Source organism: Chelonus insularis, unplaced genomic scaffold, assembly GCF_013357705.1.
Source record: "Chelonus insularis isolate UGA/USDA-ARS -01 unplaced genomic scaffold, ASM1335770v1 contig_93_pilon, whole genome shotgun sequence".
Lineage (NCBI taxonomy): Eukaryota > Metazoa > Arthropoda > Insecta > Hymenoptera > Braconidae > Chelonus > Chelonus insularis.
Window position 1 is genome coordinate 2,377,317 of NW_023276782.1, and position 25,791 is coordinate 2,403,107.

Here is a 25,791-nt window from a genome sequence, read left to right on the forward strand (position 1 = left end):
GGTCATTAGGCCGTCTGTTCATGAGCCATAGGGGTTTGAAGTCAAAAGAATGATGAGTTTTAATGTGTTTCCAGTTTTACCCCTTTTTGAGGGTGTTAATGTGTGTTTTTTCGAGCGGCGCCCGGATTGCGTATTTCTACGCTTCAAGACGAAGAGAATGAGTGGTCAAACTTGAAAATCGGAGTAGTTTTATTTTTTGACCTAATAAAATGGAAAGGAGCACCACTTGCCATTTTTAGGGTCGAAAAATAAAAGTTGTTCGATTTTGATGATCGACCACTCATTCTCTTCGTCTTGATGTGTAGATATACGTTATTAGGTCAAACATGTGAAAAATTAATTATTTCACTCCTTAAATGGGGTAAAACGGGAACTTACTCCAATTTTCAGCATAAATTATGCTCCAATTATGATTTCAAGTACTGCAATAAAACGATTTCGTTTTTACAAATTGATTGATACGCTTATTTTTTATATAGGCCTTATAGATCCTGATTTATTATGAAAAAACTAAGTTATGCCGTAGCAAAGTATAGAAAACCTTTAAATGCCCGTACCTCGGAAACTATGAGAGATGCGGCATTTTTAAAGGAGTCTGAAGAAAGGGGGGTATCGATAAAAAATATATTTTTCTAGAACAAAAATACGTTATCTTATCTATAACATTTACAAATAAATTTTTCTTTGGTTGAAGGTACCACAATTTATAATATTTGTGATTTTCCAATTCGATAAAAGTATATATATATATATATATCCAACTATGTGGTTTTTCTTGTTTCTCATCAATTTATTGAAATTTGCTTGTATATTCATGAACAGTCTCAATTACTTGCACTCTAGGAAATATGATTTCTGTTTTAGTAAACTAGAGATGTTTCATATCAGGAATTGACTCGATTCAATCTTTTTTATTGAGATAGAAAGTAAATTTTTTATGAAAGCAGACTTAATGATATTTAATTGAGAAGTCAGGGCCGCAAACTTGTCAACTGTCTATTTTAATGGCATTAATCTTCATTAATTAAATGGAATGAAATTTTAATTTTGATTTATTTTTAAAGATAACGATGCTAATGGTACAGCCAAGTCTAATGGGAGTGAAATTCAAGAGAAAAAAAATCAACAGAAAAGTGAAAAGAACTTGCTTATTGATTTATCTAATGATACCAAACCATCAGAGAAATCCTGGGTAAATGTTATTATTATTATTAATAATAAAGAAAACTTTTTCATTGACGTCTTCCAATAATTCTGTACTATTTACATTTAGGTTTGCTTTGAAGAGGATGGTGCTACAGAAGCGAAAAAAACACAAAGGAAGAACATTGGAAATAACATCCCAATGACAACGATCAGACATGCTGGCAATACGAATCACCACGTAGTACCTAGGCCATCACCCGGATTCAAAGTACAAAATGCTTGGGGAGAATCACGACCCGTTGATTTAATATGCTCGTAGCAACCCTAGCCAAAGGCCGACAGCTTCAGAGATGTCCCACTAATCACAGGACTCTGGAAGCATTTGTCTATCAATGGCCCTACAAAAGCAACTGCATCAATTCAAAGCATTAAAGATACTTCATCAAATGCGAAAAAAGAAACGGATATCAACTAGAAGTGGGTTTAAGGTCAGGCTACAGGGAAGACTAGAATAGATTATTTTATTTTTTTCAGAAAAATTTAATGAAGAAAAATTTATTTCAAGTTCTAGGGTTTTGTGATAAAAGATAGATGTACTACTTGTGATAGATCTATTTAGAAAGTTTTAAAATTATTGGACAATGAATAACTTGCCAGCAAAAGATTATAAATTATGGTGATAAAACATTGGCTACAATTATGAATATTCAGATTAATAATTAATTCATAATAAAACAGTCTACGAGTTGAATAGTTTAGTTTATTAACTTAGTTTCATTCCAAAACCACACTTGGCTCAGTCAGGAGTTATTATAGTCCAATAAATAGTCGCAATATTTGATGATGATAAAAGTAAGTAATTTCTGAAGTTGGAAAATTATTGGAAGGGGATGATGCTAAAATCAACTAATCTGTAAATAATAAAAACTCTTCGTCTATATAAGGAAGAAAGTTAATCATAGAACTTCATGAAACATTATATTAATCAATATTACTTCAAATTCAACAGAATATTACTCTATTCTTCCAAAGATTGCATTCTTAGTAAATTATTATTTTATAATTATGAATTTAATTAGATAGAAATATCAAATTTTAAGAAAAAAAATTAAGTTGTAAACTATTTTTTGAAATATCAGCTAAAGCTACAAAGTCTCCAAAAGCTACAAGCAGTACATCTACTTTAATGATAATAAGAGAAATTGAAACTTTTGTATCATTTTAATTACATCAGTATTTATTGGAGTCCTTCTCAAGACTAAAATTGAAATAATTGTTACAATTTGTAAAAAACAATGACAATTATCAATATTCTGCCACATTCTGGTCTTCCTTAGATAGTTTCATAATGTTTATTCTCTAAGTGATCTTAACAATATCATCATTGTTACATAATCATAATAATTTTGTGGATTCTTTTATTGTTAGGTGATAAGTGTCATTATTTTTCATTATCATTATACAAAAGTTAATTTTATGACAAAATCGCCTTTTATAGGATCTATATTTCTTAGATATTTTACTCTTATACTAAGCTACTATATCAAGCTAATTTTTTTATTCAGACAAATTGATCTCTGAATTAGGGAATTTTTTCATTTTTTCAAATTATGAATTTTAGATTGTAGAATAAAAATAGGGAAAATTTATCATTATGTATACGGATAAAATACTTTCATTACTAACATCAATATTAAAACTGTTGGATTCAACTCAACGTTAAATAATTAATGAAAATTATTGATAATTCGAAGCTTAATGTAAGGATATACGTAAATATTATGATTAACCGAAAGAATTATTTCGTGTGAGTACATAATGGCTGTGTTTGTTTGTATGTTATATCCGCAAAATGTTTTAAAAGATGTTATCATATATTTAATTGAAAAGTAAAATACTTTTTTGAATTTTGTCTTTATGAGTAAATGCGATATTCAGTAATATTTATTCCGAATAACATCATAATCATGGAAACTGTCTTAAAAAATTTTAATAAATAAAAAGTAATATGAAAAATTAGAAAAGGATTATATGTTTTCTACCACTCATGCAGATAATAAATACTTTCACTCAAAAGTATTTCAAATACAAATACTTTAAAAGTATTTGAGTAGAGTATTTTGAATACTTTTACTCAAATACTTTACAAGTATGTTAAGAAGCCCCCTTGACTATTACAAATGTTTTTTATCAGTGTATGTGTATTATTCTTGGAGAATCTACGTTCAAGTAATTTGTCGGCCCTGAAAAGGGCCAATTGGTTTAAATGATTTTTATAAATTATTCATGACTTTTTAATGTTGTAAATTCATAACTAGCTACGGTGGCAAGTATTTGCATCCTGGTAAGCTGTTGTTCGGGAGAAACTTGATACAAAACTTCAAGAGCCTCTGCAGAAATTGGTTTCTGTAGAACATCAGGAACTGTTTTCTGTTCAATTTTAGGAACTGCTTTCTTCCGAGCTTCGGGAACCATTTCACGGACTTCGTCAGGGCGAAACACAACTGCATTTTCTGCGTCCATAGTTGCCTCTTCATCTCCCGGAAATAGCTTTTGACGGATGATCAAGTACATCTTTCGACTTGTTAAATACTCTGGCTTCGGTGATTTCATCGCCTGAGATTCGTGTGTCCTCTTGTACTCTTCTTCGATCACCACCTCGAATGCACCTTTGGAAAGCTCGCTAATGTTCGCGAAGTCTGTCATCTCGTTCAAATGAAATCAGGATCGTTGTAAGTGAATCGGTGACAAGTGTCAAGCGTTGTATGATCCTTGCAGAATCCTTGGTCCTATTTATACCTCCTCCAACCCTTGTCCTGCCCCTACTATAGTAGTAGGGATAGGCATACCTGTCCCTAACGAATCAGGTGAACACAAGCAAACATAATTTTGGAAAATTTTGTAATTGGTCCTTCAAGTGGGAAAGATGGTGGGGAAAATGGGAGTACTTCAGTTAGGCACCGACTACAATTCTTCGTTGGGGAAATTTTCTGGAAATTTCTATTGGGAATTTTACAAAAAAAATTTTTTTTACGCTCAACATTAAATGCATTAGATTTTTACTGGATAAAATATTCATGATCAATTACACATTCCATGTCGTAATTTTATTATAAATAATTATGGGGATCGTAATCATGAAAATTATCTTAAAAATATAAATAAATAAAAAATAATATGAAAAATGATTCAAGAATGAATTTCTAACTTTTCTCATCATCTCGACTTTGTCAACTTAATGTCCTATTTAATTTTTTCTATTTTTACTAATGAAAATTGTTTTTCACCCAATTTAATAACATTGCATCGTATTCGTTGACAACAAAAAAATAGGGCTGTTTTGATTTGGTAATTTTTTTCCACATACGAATACCTAAAAGTAATTCATGTGAAAAATATCATCAAGAGTAGAAACTTTTTATATTTTTGTTTTCAAGAATTCTCAATGTAAACTTTACGAACTCAGTTGGTGAATTTGTTGCAATCTGCGAGTTTTTGTGTACATCTGCATTCGGCAAGTTCCATCTCACGTAGTTTGAAAAATAAATAAACTCCTATTTGAACTCAACGGTCAACTTGGTCTCTCAAGTCTGTGTAAAGATGCTGTAGGGTATGTAGCTCAGTGACCTAGCAGTGAATCAACAGCAGTGATAAATGTAGAATCGGTTAGTATTCAAAGCAATTTTAGAAGATAAGCTTGGAAGAATTGAATTATTACTTAAATTGAATTTATTTAAATATGAATGGTAAATACTAACAACATCTATAAGATAATGTATTGATCATATTGAGTAATGTATTACGTATTTGAATTACATTGTATATTTGTTTAATATTTCATTATGACGCAAATTTTACGTTGGTAAAGAACATAAGCTCATAAAGTATGACATTAAGAAAAATGTATACATAGATTGATGATTGATTTAGTGATATCAACAAGTGTGATTGTGACAGATTATCATGATTGCCATTGTATTTAATGGGCCACCGAAAAATTTTTTATCACATTCGAATCTACTTGCTTCTTCAGTAGACTTGATCACATATTTAAGTCTTAAGTCGATTCAAAAATTAATTGAAATATTTTTAATTAAAAAAAGTTTCTCTAAAATAAAACTAAAATCCCAAGAAAACTTTGAAATATTAAAATTTATCAAAAAATTAAAAGAAAATATTTTTTCAAAAATTTATAACAAAAATGTTGAAGTTTATTTTGCTTGGTTTAGCTTGCTCAGTAGTGAGTCAAAAGGTAAAAACAATTTAATTAAATTAAAAACGACTTTTGTGAATTGTGTTTTGAACTTTATTCAAATGTATAGGTGGACGAAAAAATGACACTGGAGGAGTGGGCTAAAGCATTCCCAATAGCTGGTACTCAAGGTAAATATTACGTTATCATTACTTCATATATTCAAAACAAATACATGCATGACAAAAACTGCATTAACTGACAAACATCAAAAGAGTGTGACTGTTATTTAATTCAGAGCATATTTGGAAATCTACCAAATATATTTTCCCAAACTGCATCAGCTTGTTGAATGTTAAACAGAAATTTGTTTTCGTTAGTTAAATAATCTATCCAGAACTACAACTTGTTTAATGTATTTGTTGATTAAATTTCTCGACCAAAAAACAACAACTAAATTAGTAACATTATTATAATAAGCTGGTTTCGAATAAAATATGCTTCAATATTTCTTCCTGAAGTAATTAAATAACAGTATTACTCTTATTATTATTCTACCATATTGCACCATAAACATATATCACTATCACATGAGAATCTTTTTCATCAGATTAATCTGTGAAAAAAAATAAAAGCTGCATTGATGCAATTCAAAAATGAGTACTACAGAAAACTAAAATACTAATATTACAGATCCTGAATATGAAATTGTGCCTATTCATACATCTAGACTTCAAAAGAGAGATCTCAGTGGTGGAACTCATATCCAACTCAGAGCTTTTGGTAATAATATTAAATTATGGTTGAATCCTACTGATGGAATTTTAGCAGGAGATAAAACTCCAGTGTATGAGATCGTAAATGGACCTAAACTTCTTTATTATGGTGATGTAAGTAGATTCAACACCATCTAAGTTAATTGCGCTATGATCTAAACAAAATAAAATAAATAATTAAAATTGAATAATAAATAAGATAAATCAACATGACAAATTAATTGAATTTGTTTCTTGAAGGCCATGAAAAGGATTGCTACTCATCTTTATGAAGATTCATCTCATGCTGCTACAGTAGCTGTCAACAAGGTTGACAATCATGGTTACACTATGGTAAATATACTTCATCTGAAATGATTTAGTAGATTATTATACATAGTTTCATTAATATGGGTTAACGTTTGACTTCAACAGACTGGATACATTGGAAGTAATGATATATATCTTCGCCCATTCCCTCAACGCCTGATGAACATGGTTAGAAGATATAGGAGGTCGGTTGATAACATTCCAGAGTCAGAACTAGAAAATTATACCTATCATGTTGCTTATAAAATGTCTGAACTACCAGACAGTGTAAAATACCTTGAAGCTCGTAAGTAAAAAATAGTTGGTAACATTCAAATACTTCAGATCTATAGCGATATAAGGTACTTATCATTTTAAATCTCATCGCCAGCATTAAGAGATTCATCATCCAGATCAAAACGATCGATTCACAGCACAGTGTATCCTGAGGTTTTAGTAATCGTGGATTATCCTCTTTACAAATTGCTCAATAGGGATATTTGGGAGGCTGTATCTTATCTTTTGCCATTCTGGAATGCCGTTGATATGAAATTCCGAGGCCTAGAACATCCAAGATTTAGATTGAATATCGCTGGAATTATTCTTGCAAAGGTAATTTTAATAATTTAAGATAAAAATGTCTTTCAACTTTTTTATCAGTCTAATAAGTATGATGTAATCTATGGTATATTTTAATAGGACCCCTATGCTTTGAAATACATGGCAGCTAACAAATTCAGCCGAGATGAATTAATTGTTGATAAAGCTTTAAATGGAAGTATTTCATGGGTATTCAAATTGGAGCCAACTATACCAGTAGAAAAATATGATGTTGCTATTACTATGACATCGTAAGTGAAATACATTTGGATGAATTTTAAAAGATAGTATTATTTAGAAAGTATCAGGATAACATATTTTCTTCTGTAGGGATCATCTTTGCATGATGAATGGTCAAACTTGTCAGCGTGGAACCCTTGGTCTTGCATATGTAGGTGGAGCTTGTCAAATTGACAGACTTTATACTAGGGCTTCCAAAAATGCTATTATCCATGATAATGCTGGTTATGAAGGAATTCATACCACTGCACATGAATTAGGACACTTGTATGTAAACGAGACTATTCCATTTTATTTGAATTTTATTCATGTGCTCAAATAAATTCAACTATTTCTTTTTTTTTTTAAGATTTGGTGCTAAACATGATGGTGTTCATCATGCTGACTGTTCTCATCAAGATGGTTATATGATGGCTGGAAATCTTGTTTTTGCTGGCAAAGCATCAGATTGGTCTCAATGTACTTTGCAAGACTTTGAAGAATACCTTTCGTAAGTATTTACTTTTTTATTTTCTCTCTCATTTTATACTTTAATAAAACAATTTCTTACAACTTTTTTTGAACTCCTCGAAGTAATAGAAATCAATTTTAATTTGTGTGCTCAGGACTCAGGCTAGTAGCTGCCTTGATAACTTACCGAATGCTGGAAATCCAGTGCACCGATTCCTACCCGGTAAATTGATGGATGCAGATGAGCAGTGTAAAAGACTGAAAGGTACTCATGCTGGTCATAAAGTCGATGAAAATGTGTGCCAGATACTCTTTTGTCAAAGCCCTACAAATCCTTCAGAGTTCGTAGCAACATCTGAAGCTGCTGATGGAACCAAATGTGGTGAAGGGAAAATCTGTTTGCATTCAAAATGTGTCGATGAAAATAGTATTATTTAGTCATAGATTTAACAAAGAAGATATAATATATTTTTGTTTGCCATATCGTACAGTATTGTATCAAACTTTAAATCCTACCAGAAAGTTTATTGATTTTCAATAAAAAATATATATTTTATTAATAAACTATTTGATTATTTATTTGTTACCTTAAAAATATATGGGGATTTATTTGAAATACTATTAATAAGTATTTATTAATTTAAAAAATGAATCAGTCATCATAATTAGCATCGTCTTTATCAATTTATCACAATATTTTCAAATTCTACTTCATAGACAACTGGTAAAAATGATTTAATCATTTTAAATTATGTTTCCTTCAGTAGAAAAAGTTAGTAGTGTTCCAGTTATATGACATTCAAAATTATTACCTGCAACGAATTTTACACAAATAATATCAATTTTAAAGAAGAAAAAAATATATATTATACTGTACAAAGGTGTTATCGTGGAGGTTTATTTGATCAATAATTTATAAAAAGATCTATTTATGTCTCATATAAAGCAAAAACTAACACTAACAAAAAAGTTGGGTCACACATGGTTATTAATCATCCAGATAACTGTATTTATAAGTGATAATTGTAAATATTATTAAATTTACAAATAACCACATGAATTATGTTTTACTTTTTATTCAACAGAATACTAGTAATGATTTTTTTGTCAATTGTTTTTAGAATGTTTTCATTTGCAAAAATTAAACTTATTTAATACTAATTCGTTAATTCTGGTCATGTCTCATCAATAACTACAATTTTTCAACTTCAAGAAACCATAATAAAATTTTGTAAAAATATGTTTTTATTGCAATATAATATTAACGTAAAAAATAGTGAATTATCGAAATAGAAGTTAACTTGATCTTCATAATTATCGTCAAAGAAGCTCCACTCAGTCAACTTTAATGAAAGTTCATCAACAAAGTTTGTTATCTTAACACCACTAGAAATAGAAAATCTGAAACCTTTATTGAAAAGACAATATTAATGCAAAAAGAAGATATATGATTCTAATAACCATTTAGCTAGTTTAAAATAGAAATAAACTCATTTGGAAATATATCTTCTTATTTTATGTTTTCTAATAGCAATAGTAGAAATGAACAACCATGACTTCAAGTCCTTACCATCTGCAATGCTTGAAGAATTCTAAACGACTTCAGCAACGTCTTGAACACAACTACACTTCCTCTAACATGAAGCATCATCGTATTGCACCAACAGATATTGACCTGACTAGAAAAATAATAATAAATAAAATGTTGTTTGTCTTCATAAAAAAAAAATGCCCTAATAAATTTCAAAATACTTACGACAATACCAGAAGACTTATCATAGGGCATGTAATATTTTATAAACTTAAAAAGAAATTTTCCATGGTTGTCTAATACAGTATGTTGCTGTCAATATTGACGGTCAAATATCAAGTTTAAGCAAATAAATACAAAAAATATTTTTATTTATGAAGTTTTTGATTGATTTACTTGAATAATATAGCAATTCATCAATGAACTATCGAAGATATTTTAGCTTTATAAAGGCAAAATTTTTTATGATGGTATCACATTTAAGTTTTCTTTTTTTCTCTGAAAAATTGATAAAACCAGATACCTAAGCACCATGGCAGGTAATTATTAAAATTAATTCATCCTTAAAAATAAACTGACCATTAACTCATTAAAATTTTGGAAACATTCATTCCAGCTTTCAAAGTTGCAAAAATTATTTTGGGTCTGGTTTTCCTGGGAGTTGTTGGATCTGTATTATCTCAAGAGGTAGGAAGATTGGATTATTTAATTACATTAACATTTTTTTTTGAAATATACATACCTCCTATTAAAACTATTTAAAATTTCAGACTCCAGAACAATTGTCGCGAGAAGAGATTGTAGGAATGTTTCCTTTAGCTGCAGAACACGGTAATTCTAACATTTAATTAATAAAATTCAAAAACGAACCATGTAAACTATGATATAAACTTTTTTTTACAGAATATGAAATTGTACCTATTCATAAATCAAGATTACAAAAAAGAGCTCTTAATGGAGGATTCCATCTCACACTCACAGCTTTTGGTGAAAATATCAAGTTATGGCTCAATCCTCAAGAAGGAACCCTAGCATCTTATCAAACTCGAGTTTGGCTTCTACGTAACCGTGACCAATTAATTGAACAACCAAATGTACGTATATAATTATTAATAATATATCTTGAATTCATTCATTTACTTAATAATTTTTTCTTCTCTAAAGTACATGAGGCAAATCATCCCACGAATGTATCAAGATCATGCTAGCGCTGCTACTCTTTACATTGATAATCTTAAACAAGGAGCTATACAATTGGTAAATAGAATAAACTTTTTTCAAATAAATTATCAAACATCATTACTAAATGATTTAATTTTACAATTAGTACGGAGCAATTGGTAACAATCAATATTATGTCCAACCATTTCCAAATGGTAATTATCGAAGATATCCTAGATCAGCTGATAATAATACTGAAGCTTTCCCAGATCATCAGTATCATATTGTTTATAAGGTACCAGATGGGCGACAATATCTGAACAAATTACTAAATCGTAAGTGCTGAAAATTTTTTAGATAATAATTGCAAAAAAAATTTTATTATTTAATTTTATGAATGATTGGTATTTTATTTTTCTAGCTCTGCAAAATCTTTGGAATAATCAGCCTAATAAATATTCCCAAATTAATACGGTTTACCCTGAAATAATGGTGGTCATTGATTACCCATTATTTCAAAAGATGAATTATAGTTTAGACTTTGCTGTACGATATACATTGGCATTTTTCAACGCAGTTGATCTTAAATACCGTTCTTTTGATACTCCTAAATATAGACTGAACGTTGCTGGAATAATTGTTGCTGCTGTAAGAACTTTTTCGTTTCATTTTAAATGTATAAGCTATAAAACTGTTTATTATTATATTATATCAATTTGTAGGACCCAGAGGCTCTTCCTTATGCTCAAGAGGTTTACTATAATACCAAACCTGCCTTGTTGAATGCTGATGTTCTACTACAACAATCTGAACCATGGATGGGATGGTTGGGACAGATGATTGGACATGACTCTTTTGATACTGCTATTACTCTAACTTCGTATGTATAATAAAAAATACTCATAAATTTACACATGCTTTTGGTATTGATGTTATTAATTCATGATTTTTTAGGCGAACTCTTTGCGTTAATAAACCAGGCGGATGTTTCCCAGGCAGTATTGGATATGCTAATGTAGGACTGTATTGTAAACCATTTAGAGCACCAAATGATCCAAACCGACTATGGAGACGGGGCCATGGTGTAGTTTATGATTTTGCAGATTTCGAAGGCATTCGGACAACTGCTCATGAGCTGGGTCATTTGTATGTTGAATTTTATATTTTTTGTTATATGATTGGAATGAGTTTGAAAAAAATTGATCTATGATTTTTCTTTGTTGATGATCTTGGTCTATTGTTGATTATATTAAAATTAAAATACTTAATTACGATTGAAAAATTAATTCAGTTAATGAACATTTTCTAGATTTGGAGTTAATCATGACGGTGATAATTGGAAGAATCAAAACTGTGATGCTAATAAAGGTCATATTATGACTCCAAGTGTTAAATTTACAGATAATGGTTCAGAATGGTCTTACTGTTCCTTAACAGAGTTCCAAGAGTACCTCAAGTAAATATCTTTGGCTTTATTATTCTATAATTTTTTTTTAAGAGTATTCAAAATTATAATCTTTGTTCTATACAATTTTTTTAGCAATAAAGAACCAACTTGTCTATTTAATCAACCGAAAGGAACTGGAGACAAAATATCACGATTTTTACCAGGACAAATGATGGATGCTAACCAACAATGTTTTCACTATGTTGGAACAAGAGCACATGTAATCAATGAAAGTATATGCCGGTCGCTTGCATGTGTAGATCCTAATAGACCTGGGTATTACATCCAATCATTCGAAGCTGCTGAAGGCACTCGATGTGGACCGAAGAGTATATGCCTACATAGCAAGTGTGTGCCTTTGGCAAGCATTCAATAATGAATAACTTTGAATCATATTTTATAGTAATAATGCAAATGGTATACAATAATAGTGTTAAATATCATTGCATGATTTGAAAAAAATTATTTATTGCCATTTCGAACATGTTGATCATGAACTGAAAAAATTTATTAAATAAAACAAGATGTGCATATGAAACAATTTCTTTTTGTTGTCAACCTTCCATATTAAAAATGTTTAAAAGAGGAAAGAAGACTTAGAATTTCCAATAATAAAATTAACAAACATGTACACAGATTAACACGATGATTTTTTCTGAATCTTTTGTTTCTGATCTCCAGAAATATTTTCTATAATTGCAATAAGTGAAATTTTATTTCTAGTTACATGTTACTTATGAAACTTATGAAACATGGCTTCGTAAATCATTGGGAGCGAAAAAATTTGCAATAACATCACAGGAGACCATATATATATAAAAAAAAAAGAAATTGCAAACATCGTTGCCATTTAAGGTCACGTGACTATTTCAGGTATAAGGGTCTTGCGGACTACACCTGACCCTGCATGCAAATTTGATTTTTAGACCAGGATGTCATGAGGACCTTAAAATTAAACATAATTACAAGTAAAAGTAGGTAAACTGGACTCTTGGGAGTTAGGATAGCTCCTATAATTTTTGTAATAGTAAGTAAGAGCATTTCTGAGCTCCTGATCATAATTCCAACAATTTTCCCCTTTTCTTTCTAAGTTGGAATTGGTTCAGTTCGAATTCCAAAATTGTCCATTGACATAAATGTTAGAACTATTATTAATATATATTTGATTGAACTGAATTATCTCATATAAAAAATGCAATATGTCCAAGCAATCAATTTAGAGTATGCAAAATGTTATCAAAGCTATATCCAGATCAACAGCTTGTGTTCTATTTTATGAAATGTAATTGAATCAAATATATATTAATAATAGTTCTAACATTTATGTCAATGGACAATTTTGGAATTCGAACTGAACCAATTCCAACTTAGAAAGAAAAGGGGAAAATTGTTGGAATTATCATCAGGAGCTCAGAAATGCTCTTACTTACTATTACAAAAATTATAGGAGCTATCCTAACTCCCAAGAGTCCAGTTTACCTACTTTTACTTGTAATTATGTTTAATTTTAAGGTCCTCATGACATCCTGGTCTAAAAATCAAATTTGCATGCAGGGTCAGGTGTAGTCCGCAAGACCCTTATACCTGAAATAGTCACGTGACCTTAAATGGCAACGATGTTTGCAATTCAAGGCTCACAGCTCAAACAATTGTCAAAACTTGCTTTGACTTTAATTTAACAATGGTAGCTTAGCTACTATTAGCATTGTTCTCAGCAAGAGATTTGACATGCTTCATGGTCAACTAATAACTGTAAACCAACATTAAGGAAGGTTCACTCGTTCTATTCAGAGTGTACTCAACATGTATCAATGACAAAGGCAGACAAACACTGACTTCTGGCCAGATTCAGTAAAAGGATTCTTTAATATTTATCAAGTAGTCCTCAACTCATTTATAACCTATTCGATATTAAAGCGCAGGGTAAAGCTTGCTTTTCTAAATGTTTTTCAGACAAGTATATAAATAAAAAATTTATCAAAATACTTTCTACATTCACTGTACATGCTTTCTATACTATCAAAAGAAATGAAAGACACATTGAGTTTGTAGTAAACCATTCTATAAGTGTCTCTATCTATGCTTCAACAAAATACGAGTTTGCCATGCTTCAACTTAAGCCGGCAATTCATTATGAAAACATTTAACTCAATTCATTTTAGGGATTTCAACTTAAACAGTATTTAATACGTTGATTCATCCTTTCATTAAGTTCTATTATAAATTAAAAATTTAACTTACTAAAAATACAAATGAAGAATGTTAATTATTTCTTACAAGTATTTGTTTATAAAACTATTTTTCAAATGTGTGATATATTAACTGTACCTGAATGGAGTAAATTCATTATCATCAAAACCAAATAAAATTCAATCATTTGCTGTTTACTTTACTTCTTATAACACATCCATATGTTTTATCAATGTAATAAATAAATTGTTTGGAAAATTACTCACTTCCAGTATACGGTAACAGCTGCACATTCTGAGTAAAAGTATCTCCGAACCAATCAGATCGCTCGAATCTCTTCCCCCACTCCGTGTTCTCACTCGTGTTGTATGTTTCTGACGAGTTATCTCCGAGCCAATGAGCGTCGTTCTTTTTTCTAAATCGATTATGATTGGTTCGGAGATACTATCATGAACAGTATAATAAAAAAATCGTCCCAGTGCACTACACCGAGCCTTGAATCTCAAGTCTTATTATTAACGCATCACCATGCCTCCTAAAGTCAGTGGAAAAGCCGTCAAAAAATCTGGCAAAGCCCAGAAAAACATTTCGAAGAGCGACAAGAACAAGAAGAAGCGTAAGAGGAAGGAGAGTTACGCTATTTACATCTACAAAGTCTTGAAACAAGTACATCCTGATACTGGAGTCTCCAGCAAAGCTATGAGCATCATGAACAGCTTTGTAAACGACATCTTCGAGCGCATTGCTGCTGAATCATCCCGTTTGGCTCATTACAACAAGAAGTCAACCATTACATCCCGGGAGATCCAAACTGCTGTTCGCCTACTACTTCCTGGAGAACTCGCCAAGCATGCAGTTAGTGAAGGCACTAAAGCCGTCACCAAGTACACCAGCTCTAAATAAATCAATACCTTCGGGTATTCCAAAACGGTCCTTTTCAGGACCATCAAATTTTCTTTACGTAAATCTATCAAGTTGTTAAATACCTAATTTTAATTATTTCATTTCAGTTATTTAAAAGTTATCTATACTAAATTCTCACATTGTCAATACAACATTATAACATCTATTTCATTCTTGAATGATCAAAACAGTTAATTTTCAAATTAGATAATTACTTACCAGTTTTAACAATTTAACATGACCAGTCATCAATATAATCAACTTTTAAAACTTTCATACCCTATTGATATGTATTCTAATGAAATATGAATAGTGTAGGTAGATAATATACTCTAATATTTTGGAATGGCTCATATTAACACAAGTATTATAAATCAGTTTAAATTTAAAGTTTATTTTCCAAATTAATCAAAATAAGTATAAGCACATTACAATAAATTCTGAACATTTCCTGTCATTTTTTACCATTTCACATCAGCTTCAAAAATGCATTCGCCATGAATACATAACTTTCCTATACCACAAGTTGTACCCTCAGCTGCACCATTGTAATAGGTTTCATTCGCAAAGCGATCAATTTTGGACACACATACTAATTCTCGACAAATTCTATCATCAATAACAACTGCCTTTGTAGATTCAAGTTCATAACATTGTTCATCAGCAGTTAATGCCCTTCCTGGCAAAAATGCAGGAAACACTGTTTTAACTCTTGGTTTATTGTAGAGACATGTCATTCGATCAGTGCTATACAAAAATTCATAAATTAGTAGACTTAATTAATTGGTATTTATTTCATTATTATTACTATCAATTACTCACAGTAATAAATCTTCAAATGCCTTTAATGAACAAGTAGACCAGTCTGACATATTAGTTCCCAACTGTGTCATACTTGACATAATACCAGTAGTTAGATTGCAATTATTGAGACCCTGCTCATCATGTATAGCCCCAAGCCTTGAAAAGTTTAATAGTTACCTTTAATATTAACAATCAAAATATTTAAATACTTTCATTTCCAATGGATTCAATAATTCACTTACAAATGTCCAAGCTCATGGGCAGCAGGACCTATACTTTGAAATCCAGCTGTATCGTGGACAATAGCAGTTCTTCTAAGAACAGGATAATATTCTCCATTCATATGCAGCAATTTTCTGCCTTCACAAATACTACCTCTTGATGCTATACCATCAAGACCTCTTTGACATTTATTTCCTTCTATTACACAAGAGATTTCTCTACAAGGATAATAATTAATGTTACAAGTTTACTCCATTTACACTATGTTTCAGATACTTCTAAGTTGATTTGATTTTTTCTCAAATTTATACTCACGAAGTCATAGTAATAGCTGCATCGAAATGGAGATGTTCATGTCGTTGACTTAAAGTGCACAACCATTCCATAAAATGCGTTAGTGCCTCATCAATTAACAGATCATGTGATTCGTCTGGATATTTATGTTGCATGTATGAAAGAGAAAAAGGACTCTGTGGGATATTTTAGATAATAATTATCATGATTAGTAAAAAAATAAAAAATTGTAATTTAATTGAGCCTTACCGTAGCAACCATTATACTAGCGACATTCAGTCTAAATTTTGGGTTTTCAATACCTCTGTATTTCATATCTACGCCATTCCAATAGAGTAATACGTATTCTATTGCCTTAGGAAGATCAAAATCAAACAATTTGAACAATGAATAGTCCATAATAACCATTACTTCTACATATAAGGTTTCTGGATGTATCGATCGTTTAGATCTAGATGAATTTTGTATCACTGAAAATGAGAAAGTAACAATTAAAATTGTTTAATAACATTTAAATAATTACACTGCAATTCTATAATTCAAATTTTAAACCATTGATAAAATCGCTTATGGTATAAATCATTTTTTTCCTCTATGAGCCTTCAATAATCATCAATGATATTTAGATCATTCAAAAGGATTTATTTAAATTTATTTTTCTACTTTATGTTTATTTTTGTCATTGATGTGGATTTTTATAATTATTTGTTATATTAAAAAAAATCAATTTGTCAATGGCATCAAGGTACATGAAAGAAAAAACTTACGAGTATCAACATCAATGGGATACTTTTTATCTTGAGGTCTTTTGAAGGCAATATGATACATAGTACGATTATCAAAGTCCAATTCTGAAGCATCATCAACTGATCTTCTATATCTTCTTGCATAGTTGATATAATTTTCAGGAATAGGACGAATATAGATGTCATGAGCACCAATTACTCCATGCTAAATAAAAAAGAAATTTAGAAAAGTAACTCATTAAAAATCATTCCTTCATAAAGTTAGAACTTTAGCAAGTAAGTATGATAAATTCTTTTTATTTAATTCTAGTAAAAAATTGATCTTGATATGAATTTTCTTTTATAGGAAAATATTAATTTAGAAGTTTTATTAAGGGCTTACCAATACAGATTTTCCATCTGGAGTATCATTGATAGCTAAAGTAGTAGCTTGAGAGAAGTCTTCATACAATGAAATTAGAGTATCAGCAACAACCTTCAATAAATTCGATGATGTTGAGTTTCATTTTTTAGCTTTCTGATTATTTTTCAATCACAAGTTACTTACATGTGGATGTTCTGCAATATTAAATCCAGGTAAAATTGTTTGAACAGGAGTTTCTATACTTGCTAATACTCCATCTACAGGGTTCAACCATAATTTGATATGTTCTCCAAAGGCCTTCATATGAATATGTGTCTTTTGATCAGCATCTCTTTTCTGTATTCGTGATGGATGAATTGGAACAATGTCATACTCTGGAACTGAATTAATAAAAATTTTTAAAAAAATATACTTTACAAATTATAAATTAAAAGTCTAACTATTCCATACTGCAAATTTGAGTATCATCGAAAACTTACCTTCATTGTTAGACCCTGGAAAAAGTTTAGCCCACTGTTCATCAGGTATTTTCTCGTCAATCTAAAATTTTTATTTGTATTTTGTTTAGATGAATTCAATATCTTATTAATTAAAATCTGTTTTCGTACCGTTTTTGATATCGATGCTTCAAGAGAGTTGAATATGATTAATATTAAAATCAATTTCGCTGGCTTGTATCCTAGAAATGAATCATTTATTATATATTTACTTCTCTTCTGAATAATTCATTATCGAGTCAAAAGGTTTATAATTACCTGACATGATGAGAAGGTTTATTATTAAATCCAGTTTTCTTTTCAACCTACCAAAAGAAACTATCATACTAGCAACATCTTCAACTTTTTATATACCAAATGGAATCCACTTGGTACATCAATCAGAAATTCATAGATCTAATATTTTATTTTTGTCATAACATATTGCACCTGAACGAATGACAGGTATATAAAGTGAAGTTTTTTACTATAGATAGTATAGAAAATATGTTTTCTGTGTTATGGATAAATCATCAATAAATATTAGGAAGTACATTACAATATCGTTTCCTAGGCCATATATTTGCTTTTCAGGGTCAATTGAGACTAATTTATGTATTATTACAGAATATTTTTTATGTAAAATTTATTTTCGTTGTGAATCATACAATTTTTAAATATTTGCAATTGTCATTGATTCTAAAATACATAAATACTTTTCATTTTATTTGAGTTTTTATTTATTTTTATGTCAACATCAACTTATTTTCTATATTTAAACTTTTTACTCCATACTTTACTTCACTTATAAGTAGTTCATGAAGATTATTATTATCAACTTCCCATTAGGAAGTTATAGTGATAGGGTTGATTTTTAAAGAATGTAATTTTATCACATTTTCACGTTTTGAGATATTTAAAAGCCTATTATAAGGTTTTAAAATGGATAGATGTATGCATGCCCGTGTGAAAAAAAACGAACCTGCGGAACTCCAAACTAGTTCTGCTCCAAAACGTTCCTCAAATTAAGCAGAGCGGAATTATACAGATTTTTCATCCGGTGTTTGTAAAATGCACGTCTCAAAAGTCTCTCAATATTTGCACTTATCGTCCGCCTTTTATAGGTTGAATGAGAATTTCTCCAAGAGAAAAATGTAAGGATGGAAAACAATAAATTTCTCAAGTAAGAAAAGGGCATTCGTTCTTACAATATACATTGTATACAACATGTTTATAAACATGTAAATATGTTTACGCTTTTAAACATTTACTTGAAAATTTGTCAAAACGTATTAACATTTAACATTGTAACATTGTAAACATTTAAGTATTTAATAATTAAAAATTTTTTCTTTATAAACACTTGAATTTTTATATCAACTATTTTTACATAAAATATCAATTAATAATAATTAGCAGATCTACGTCTAATTTATAAACTTAGCTATTGATAATTAAAATCACCTTATAATTTCTTTATTACTGACTTTACGACAGGGTTTTTTCGGATTATAATTCAATCCTGATGAAATGATATGATGATGTCTATTTCATCGAATTAAATTTGAAGTATATTTAATCTGAGATAATTATAAGTTGTGTGTCATACTCTGCTATACCTCACAATTATTTATTTACAATGGTGAAAATAGTGAGTATTCTATTTCATTTATGTTCATATATTAAATGGATCAATAATAAATAATTGTGCCAAAAGTCATAGTCACATCAGCTGAGCATTTCATCAACTTATCTGCAAAATATCAGGTAACAACTGTCTGATGAAACTTTCCCTGGAAATGATATACTTTAGACTTTTACATTACACTATTAGAACATTCGTTTTATTATATCTTTTTATTATTACTACTTACTTACTATCTATTAAATACCTGTGACAAAATTTATTTGTTTTGTTCTAACAGCTGAATAAAGCTTCATATACCACAATTATACATCTTTCTAAGTAAATGTTAGATAGCATAATATCACGTAAGCAAAAAATTCCAAATGCATGACCTGCTAATTCAAACAGATAATCCTTACAACCATGTTTTTATTATAGAATTGTTCAAACATAATTCATATGTATAATATATCTCGATGTTCCAATTGCCACCTATAATTAAACTCCATTTTGGGAATCATCAGTCTCATTGAAGATTTTCATTTCTTAAATTGATCATCAATGTCATCATAGATTTTTATAACATTGTTTGTATGGCATTGATATATTTTTGACTCATTATTAGACAAACTCATAATAGTTTGAAAGCTTTTTTATATGTGGACTTACCAGTTGGATCACTGACGGAATTCTTATCTTTCGTTATTGTAAGGGATTATTATAAATTTTATACTAATAGATAAAGTTAGATAAAAACCTGGATGGCTACTATATAATTATATCACTTCTGAAGCTAGTAATCAGTTATTTGTAATTGAAGATAGAATTGAGTTTAAGGAACTTGTTGAGATTTTATGACAATTGTTTTTATTGTAACATAATGGCAAGTGAGTATAAGAGTTTACTACTAATGATTTCATTCAGAAACAAACAGTTTATCATGACTGAAAGTTATTATAGACAATAGTTTTGTAAATGTTTAAATTCATTTTTTTTTGTATCTCAATTTAGAAAATTATCTAATGAGACTGGTGGCATTTTTGATGCTTCTGATGATGGTGTCATCAATGGAGCTACAGTGGAAACAGGTATGTATGACAGAATTTAAAAAATGTATTACAACAATATATATCAATGTTGCTTTTAAATCTAAAAAGATTATTAAGTCAAAAAATACCAAGAATTATTTTTAATTAATGAAAGTTTAGTGCTAATAACTATTCAAAATATTAACTTAATTCAATAAATAGATCATTAATAAATTATTATTTAATTAGGTACATAAATTATTACCACCTGAAGAACGTATACGAATTTTTGGAACTCATGATAAAAACAAAAGTAAGGATTTACTTTTAAAGTAAAGAACACTGTAATTGTTTTTTTTTTTTTAATTAATTTGATTAATATTGAATCTGATTACAATAACTTTATTATTATTTTTAGTTCCTAAGTATGATGTCATCCATATCAACTGGTCCAAGCATCAAAAGAGATCAATCAATGGAATTATTCCCCTTTCATTTTCAGTATTCAACAAGGATATTGATTTGAGCTTGGAATTGTTAAGCCCACTTGTTGGACCAAACACTCCTGTTTATTATTTCAGAACATCATCAGAAGGAATTAATTATACAATTGATTATGTAAGCTAACAAGATATCTCATTATAAAGAGTTTTTTTATTTGATATTATCATCACTCTTAGTGATTAAAAATATTGATGATTTATTCATTTGCAGCCCTTTGCTGATTATTCTACTGAAATATATAGAGATGAAAATCACTTAGCTTCTTTAAGTGTAAATGAAGAACCTAACGGTGAAAAACACATTGAAGTAATATTTTGAAAAAAATAATTGTTTAATCATCTTTTTATTTACTATTATGCATAAATTAATTAAAAAATTCTTGCATTTGGTTGATAGACTGGTGTAATTAGAGCTCTAAATCTAACTATCCATCGAATTCCAAGTCGTTTTTTAACTGAAAGAAGAAGTTATTTTACTACAACTGGTAATGGTTATTACATTGCTCAACATATGAATGATCTTGAAGGAACTTTTTCAGATCGTAAGTCATCATCGTATTTTGTTGAATAATTAATTACTTGTTTTTTCTTATAAACTTTGTTTTTACTAAAAAACTTTTTTTTATTTTATTGTACTTTGCTATTTATTTGATATATCTGTTCTAGCAATGTTCAACAATTTGATACCAGACTCATTTAATCCATTCGTGCCCAGACCTAATGTTGTTTATCCAGAAATTTTACCACTCGTTGATTATTCACTGAAACGTAATTTCATGACCAATGATCATTTGTTAACTTATGTTCTAAATTTTTGGAGTCAAGTAGACATGTTGTTTCAAAATCTAAGGGATCCTGAATACAAGCTCAGTATTGCTGGAGTTGTTGTGGCTGAGGTCAGTTAAAAATAAAGATTGATTAAAACAAATTCACAATTTACATTATTACATGTCGTAGGATATGACAGCATTTGACTTTATAAATGACAATTCTATCAATATTGATGCAGACAATGAAAAATTACATTTCGAAGGTGCTTTAAGTGAAGTAGAAGAGTGGTTGTATGATTATCAAGACATTATTCCAATGGATAGTTATGATGTTGCAATGATTCAAACATTGTACGTATTTATACGTTTCTATTTAAAAAAATAGAAAGATCTTTTATTACTGAATTTAGAGAAGTTTAATGAACTATTTATTTCAAACTAGAAAAAAATCTACTAAAACCTCGGTTAAAATTACCAATAAGTCCAACATTATAACATCTGAAGTTGGTTTAGCAGAGTTTAGAGGTGCATGTTATATCAATCATGTAGATCATGTAGTAAAAAAAGCAGGAATCATAAATGATGATGGAAAATATAGAGGTGTTCTTGTTGCAGCTCATGAATTGGGACATACGTGAGTGCATAATCATTAAGTTAGTTAAGAAAAGTCATTATTAAATGTAAACAATCGTTTTTCTTTCGAAATTTAAGACTTGGAGCTGATCATGATAGACCAGAATGTGGAGGTGATGATGCAGGTTTTCTAATGTCAGGAGTGACACGATCACCCACATCAAACCAGTACAAATGGTCTCAATGTTCTGTAAAAGATTTTGCATTATTTCTAATGTAAGATATTCACATATTAAGTTATTGATGATTTATCTAAGATTTTAATTATTTAAATTGTGTTTGTTTTTTTATCAGGACAAGTCCTCAATGCTTGTACAACGTACCAGAGCAGTACAAAGACTTGGAACCAAATTCTTCTTCAGATGACGAAAAAGTACCAGATGATGCTCAATCTGTTGATTATCAAATATTTGATATTCGTTCTGTATTGCCTGAAAACAATAATTGGAAAGTTATTGGAAATCCTTTTATAATTTTAGATAAACATCACAATTGATGAATCTAAAAATAAGTATAAAAAACATTGTTAATAAAATAATGTATTCCAAAACTATGGGAAAATGATTAAATATACCAAGATAATAAGAGATTATGAATATACAGAACATTTATTTTGGGTATTTGATAAAAAAAAAATACATAGTAAAGTTTATTTATTTGGAGTAGATTCCTTTCTAAACAAAAATATGTGACAGGAGTGCTTATTATTGTATATTTGACCTCTATATTTAATACCAATGATATCTCTTATGTATTAAAACATTTACATCTTTATTTCATGAATTCTTGATTCTCTATTGCTACTGTATCTCTAAAGATGGAAAATCTAAATTAATAATCTTGAACAAAATAAAGATATATCGTATTTACAAAATTAATTTTACTCATTAATTGTCTGATATAGTAATTATTCTGCTCTCAGTTCATGACATCATCGACGTATTTCTAATTATTTTACTCAAAATGTCGAACTATTATTTATGAATCAAAATGATTTAAGTTGCAAAATTATAAAATCACATGTCTCAATGAAATAATCGTTGATTGATAATGAATGCACGTTGGATCAACTGAACTCTGGAGTACATTTTGAATTGGATTTGGCGACCTTGATAGAGTTCAACAAAAAAACTTAATGTAGCACTAATTAATCCAATAGCTAAAATAGAAAAACTAAAAACGAGATTCTCTAATTTTATTGGATGAAAATCGTCATCAGAATTCTTATGAGTTGCAGCAACATGGCGATTTTCAATACTTTTTACAAAATTATTAAATTTATATGATCGAAAACCAAATTCTTCAACGAACAAGAAAATGAAGTTTACTCGATTTTTTAGAGGCCAATATTTATGGATTGAAAATACTTTATAACGTGTCTCTAAAGGTTTTCTAGAGAGGTACAATTGTTTTTTTCTCTTTGTAAACATAAGTAACATTTCATGATCAACAATGCAAGCAACAGAAGAGTCTTTATGCAAAATATGCTTCAAACATAGTCTAGTATGATAACTACCAAACGTTTTCTGTTTGTCTGTAACTGCTAAATGTTTTTTAACATAACTTGAATCATAAACTTTTGTGTATCCAAGATCTTTCAAATCTTCTCTAGTTACTGGGTGCCTTCTTAATTCTGGTTTAGTCAGGAACTTAGCCAAATGACCATTAAAGGTTGCTTGGACTATCAGAAAATAAATTAAAATTGTGATAAAAAAGATCCTAAGTGGCAAAGTATTCATACGAGTATAAAGACTATGATTGATTAATAAACGAATTATTTCAAATACTGCAAACGCTGTTTTTCTACTTTCAGTCAACCAAATGACACTAAATGTTATCAACAGCACAAAAGTAGTAAATAAAATTGTCCAAAAGCCATAAAAATCCCAGAGCTTTTCTCCAAGTGTTTGATAACCACGATTGTATGTAACAATTATGTACTCTGAAAAAGCAACAGGATATGTTCGCTTAAATAAATTAGTTCTTGATAGAAATTTAGAAGAAAATTGAAGTGGTTGACGAATCATTATTAAATTTGCTGATGAATTCTGGTAAACTTTGATTTTTTGATATTCCGCTGATTTATGCTTTTTATAAGAGCGTAAATTTTCATAAAAATATAGACGCAGAGTTACATTTAACTCCATTGCTAGAGAGTCAATTATTATCTTTCGGTGATCTTCTATTACATTATTAGCAACTGGTATATCATCATAGTTAACCAATTGTCCTAGGAATGGTTTGGCTTCATCAGTATCTACTGGATGTGCTACAGTAATCTGATATCCATCAAGATACTTTGTTCGATCGAAATCTAGCTCTTGGCATTGAATATCTAAAAAATGTGTAAAATTAAATTCTCAATTAGTATATAATTGAATAAATAGATTGCATTACCTTTGTTATACGTCCTTTGATAGAGTGTCCATCGTGATTCCTCCATCGAATCGGTCATTTTTATCCAATTACTAGGTGCTCGATTGGTGAAAGGATTGTAAGTATAAATTCTAACTTCATTATTTTCAATACATAAAAAATATGATGTTAATATCTTGTACTCCCATACACGTTCTAAAATTAACGATGCAATTTTACAATTATCATAAGGCAGATTCAATATAAAAACAGGAATCATGACGTTCCACCACATTGTTCGGCTCAAATTTTCAAGACTATCAACTAATTCTTCTGATGATTGAGTATTAATCAGAATTGCATCAATTTTCTTCACATATTGGAATGCTTTGAACTGCTTCAAAAGTTTTTTGAAAAGAATTACTGAATATAACTGTTCATTTATTTGTTGAATCGCAGATGGATTAATTTTATTTGAATCATCACTAATAACAATCATACTGTAATCGTTTTTACAATGTTTAAATATCTGGAACTTGAAAAAATTTAACAATAAGAATAGCCATCTATCTAAAGAACACTTAGTTATAAACTAAGTATGATAATTAAATATTCACCATTGTTTTCAAGACACATTGGTTTTTATACTGATTTTGTAAAAGCACTTCAGAAGCAACAACTCCAAATAAAAAATAAACACTTGACGATTGATGAAAAAATTTCATCTTGTTTTGAAGAAAGAGACAATCTTCTTGGTGAGGTCTATCTTCCAATGCAGAGGTAGAACACAGACAGTCTCAACATAAAGTATGTAATGATAAACTGCCCTATTTTTCCAAATATAAAATGTAACTTTTATTTAAACAATGACATTGTGTGTATACACAAGAACCATCACTAAAAAAAACTTTTGTATACATTGATGACAAAAATTAGTTGATTTAGACATAATCTATTCATAGTTGATAAATAACTTTTTGGAGTAATATTATGTGAAGTTGGATAGTCTAGTGAATCAAGTAAATAGAAATTGGTTATTCTGAAG

General features: G+C 29.4%; 6 protein-coding genes across 7 annotated transcripts in view; 5 read left to right on the forward strand and 1 right to left on the reverse strand.

Annotated features, from left to right (window-relative positions):
* Positions 1-3,111, forward strand: part of LOC118072471 (low density lipoprotein receptor adapter protein 1-B-like) — a 62,119-nt gene extending 59,008 nt beyond the window's left edge. For both annotated transcript variants that reach the window (XM_035092372.1, XM_035092371.1), the window contains exons 5-6: positions 1,065-1,192; positions 1,274-3,111. In XM_035092372.1, the coding sequence (XP_034948263.1) occupies positions 1,065-1,192; positions 1,274-1,465 (320 nt within the window). In that variant the 3' untranslated portion in view covers positions 1,466-3,111. The remainder of the gene's footprint in view (positions 1-1,064; positions 1,193-1,273) is intronic.
* Positions 3,112-5,174: 2,063 nt separating this feature from the next.
* On the forward strand, positions 5,175-8,202 carry LOC118072402 (venom metalloproteinase 3-like). Its single transcript, XM_035092252.1, has 10 exons — positions 5,175-5,398; positions 5,469-5,529; positions 6,032-6,228; positions 6,355-6,447; positions 6,529-6,709; positions 6,794-7,014; positions 7,102-7,253; positions 7,333-7,509; positions 7,592-7,732; positions 7,848-8,202. The coding sequence occupies exons 1-10, from the start codon at positions 5,348-5,350 to the stop codon at positions 8,128-8,130; spliced, it is 1,557 nt and encodes a 518-aa protein (XP_034948143.1). The 5' UTR covers positions 5,175-5,347; the 3' UTR covers positions 8,131-8,202.
* Positions 8,203-9,755: 1,553 nt separating this feature from the next.
* Positions 9,756-12,207, forward strand: LOC118072488 (venom metalloproteinase 3-like). Its single transcript, XM_035092396.1, has 11 exons — positions 9,756-9,762; positions 9,840-9,910; positions 9,994-10,054; positions 10,127-10,317; positions 10,388-10,480; positions 10,551-10,719; positions 10,806-11,032; positions 11,107-11,264; positions 11,339-11,530; positions 11,694-11,840; positions 11,925-12,207. The coding sequence occupies exons 1-11, from the start codon at positions 9,756-9,758 to the stop codon at positions 12,205-12,207; spliced, it is 1,599 nt and encodes a 532-aa protein (XP_034948287.1).
* A 2,316-nt stretch (positions 12,208-14,523) lies between these two features.
* On the forward strand, positions 14,524-14,964 carry LOC118072376 (histone H2B-like). The gene has a single exon (XM_035092190.1). It carries the CDS (start codon positions 14,550-14,552, stop codon positions 14,922-14,924), a length of 375 nt encoding a protein of 124 aa, XP_034948081.1. The 5' UTR covers positions 14,524-14,549; the 3' UTR covers positions 14,925-14,964.
* Positions 14,965-15,385: 421 nt separating this feature from the next.
* On the reverse strand, positions 15,386-18,116 carry LOC118072489 (venom metalloproteinase 3-like). The gene is made up of 11 exons (XM_035092397.1): positions 18,110-18,116; positions 17,963-18,033; positions 17,834-17,894; positions 17,538-17,734; positions 17,373-17,465; positions 17,012-17,195; positions 16,494-16,714; positions 16,266-16,420; positions 15,971-16,168; positions 15,747-15,884; positions 15,386-15,671 (listed from the first exon to the last, which is right to left on the reverse strand). Exons 1-11 carry the CDS (start codon positions 18,114-18,116, stop codon positions 15,386-15,388), a joined length of 1,611 nt encoding a protein of 536 aa, XP_034948288.1.
* A 2,162-nt stretch (positions 18,117-20,278) lies between these two features.
* LOC118072490 (venom metalloproteinase 3-like) lies at positions 20,279-22,887 on the forward strand. The gene is made up of 11 exons (XM_035092398.1): positions 20,279-20,344; positions 20,469-20,545; positions 20,735-20,798; positions 20,904-21,103; positions 21,200-21,295; positions 21,386-21,530; positions 21,655-21,884; positions 21,946-22,109; positions 22,201-22,392; positions 22,470-22,607; positions 22,686-22,887. The coding sequence occupies exons 1-11, from the start codon at positions 20,338-20,340 to the stop codon at positions 22,885-22,887; spliced, it is 1,515 nt and encodes a 504-aa protein (XP_034948289.1). The 5' UTR covers positions 20,279-20,337.
* The last annotated feature ends 2,904 nt before the right edge of the window (positions 22,888-25,791 follow it).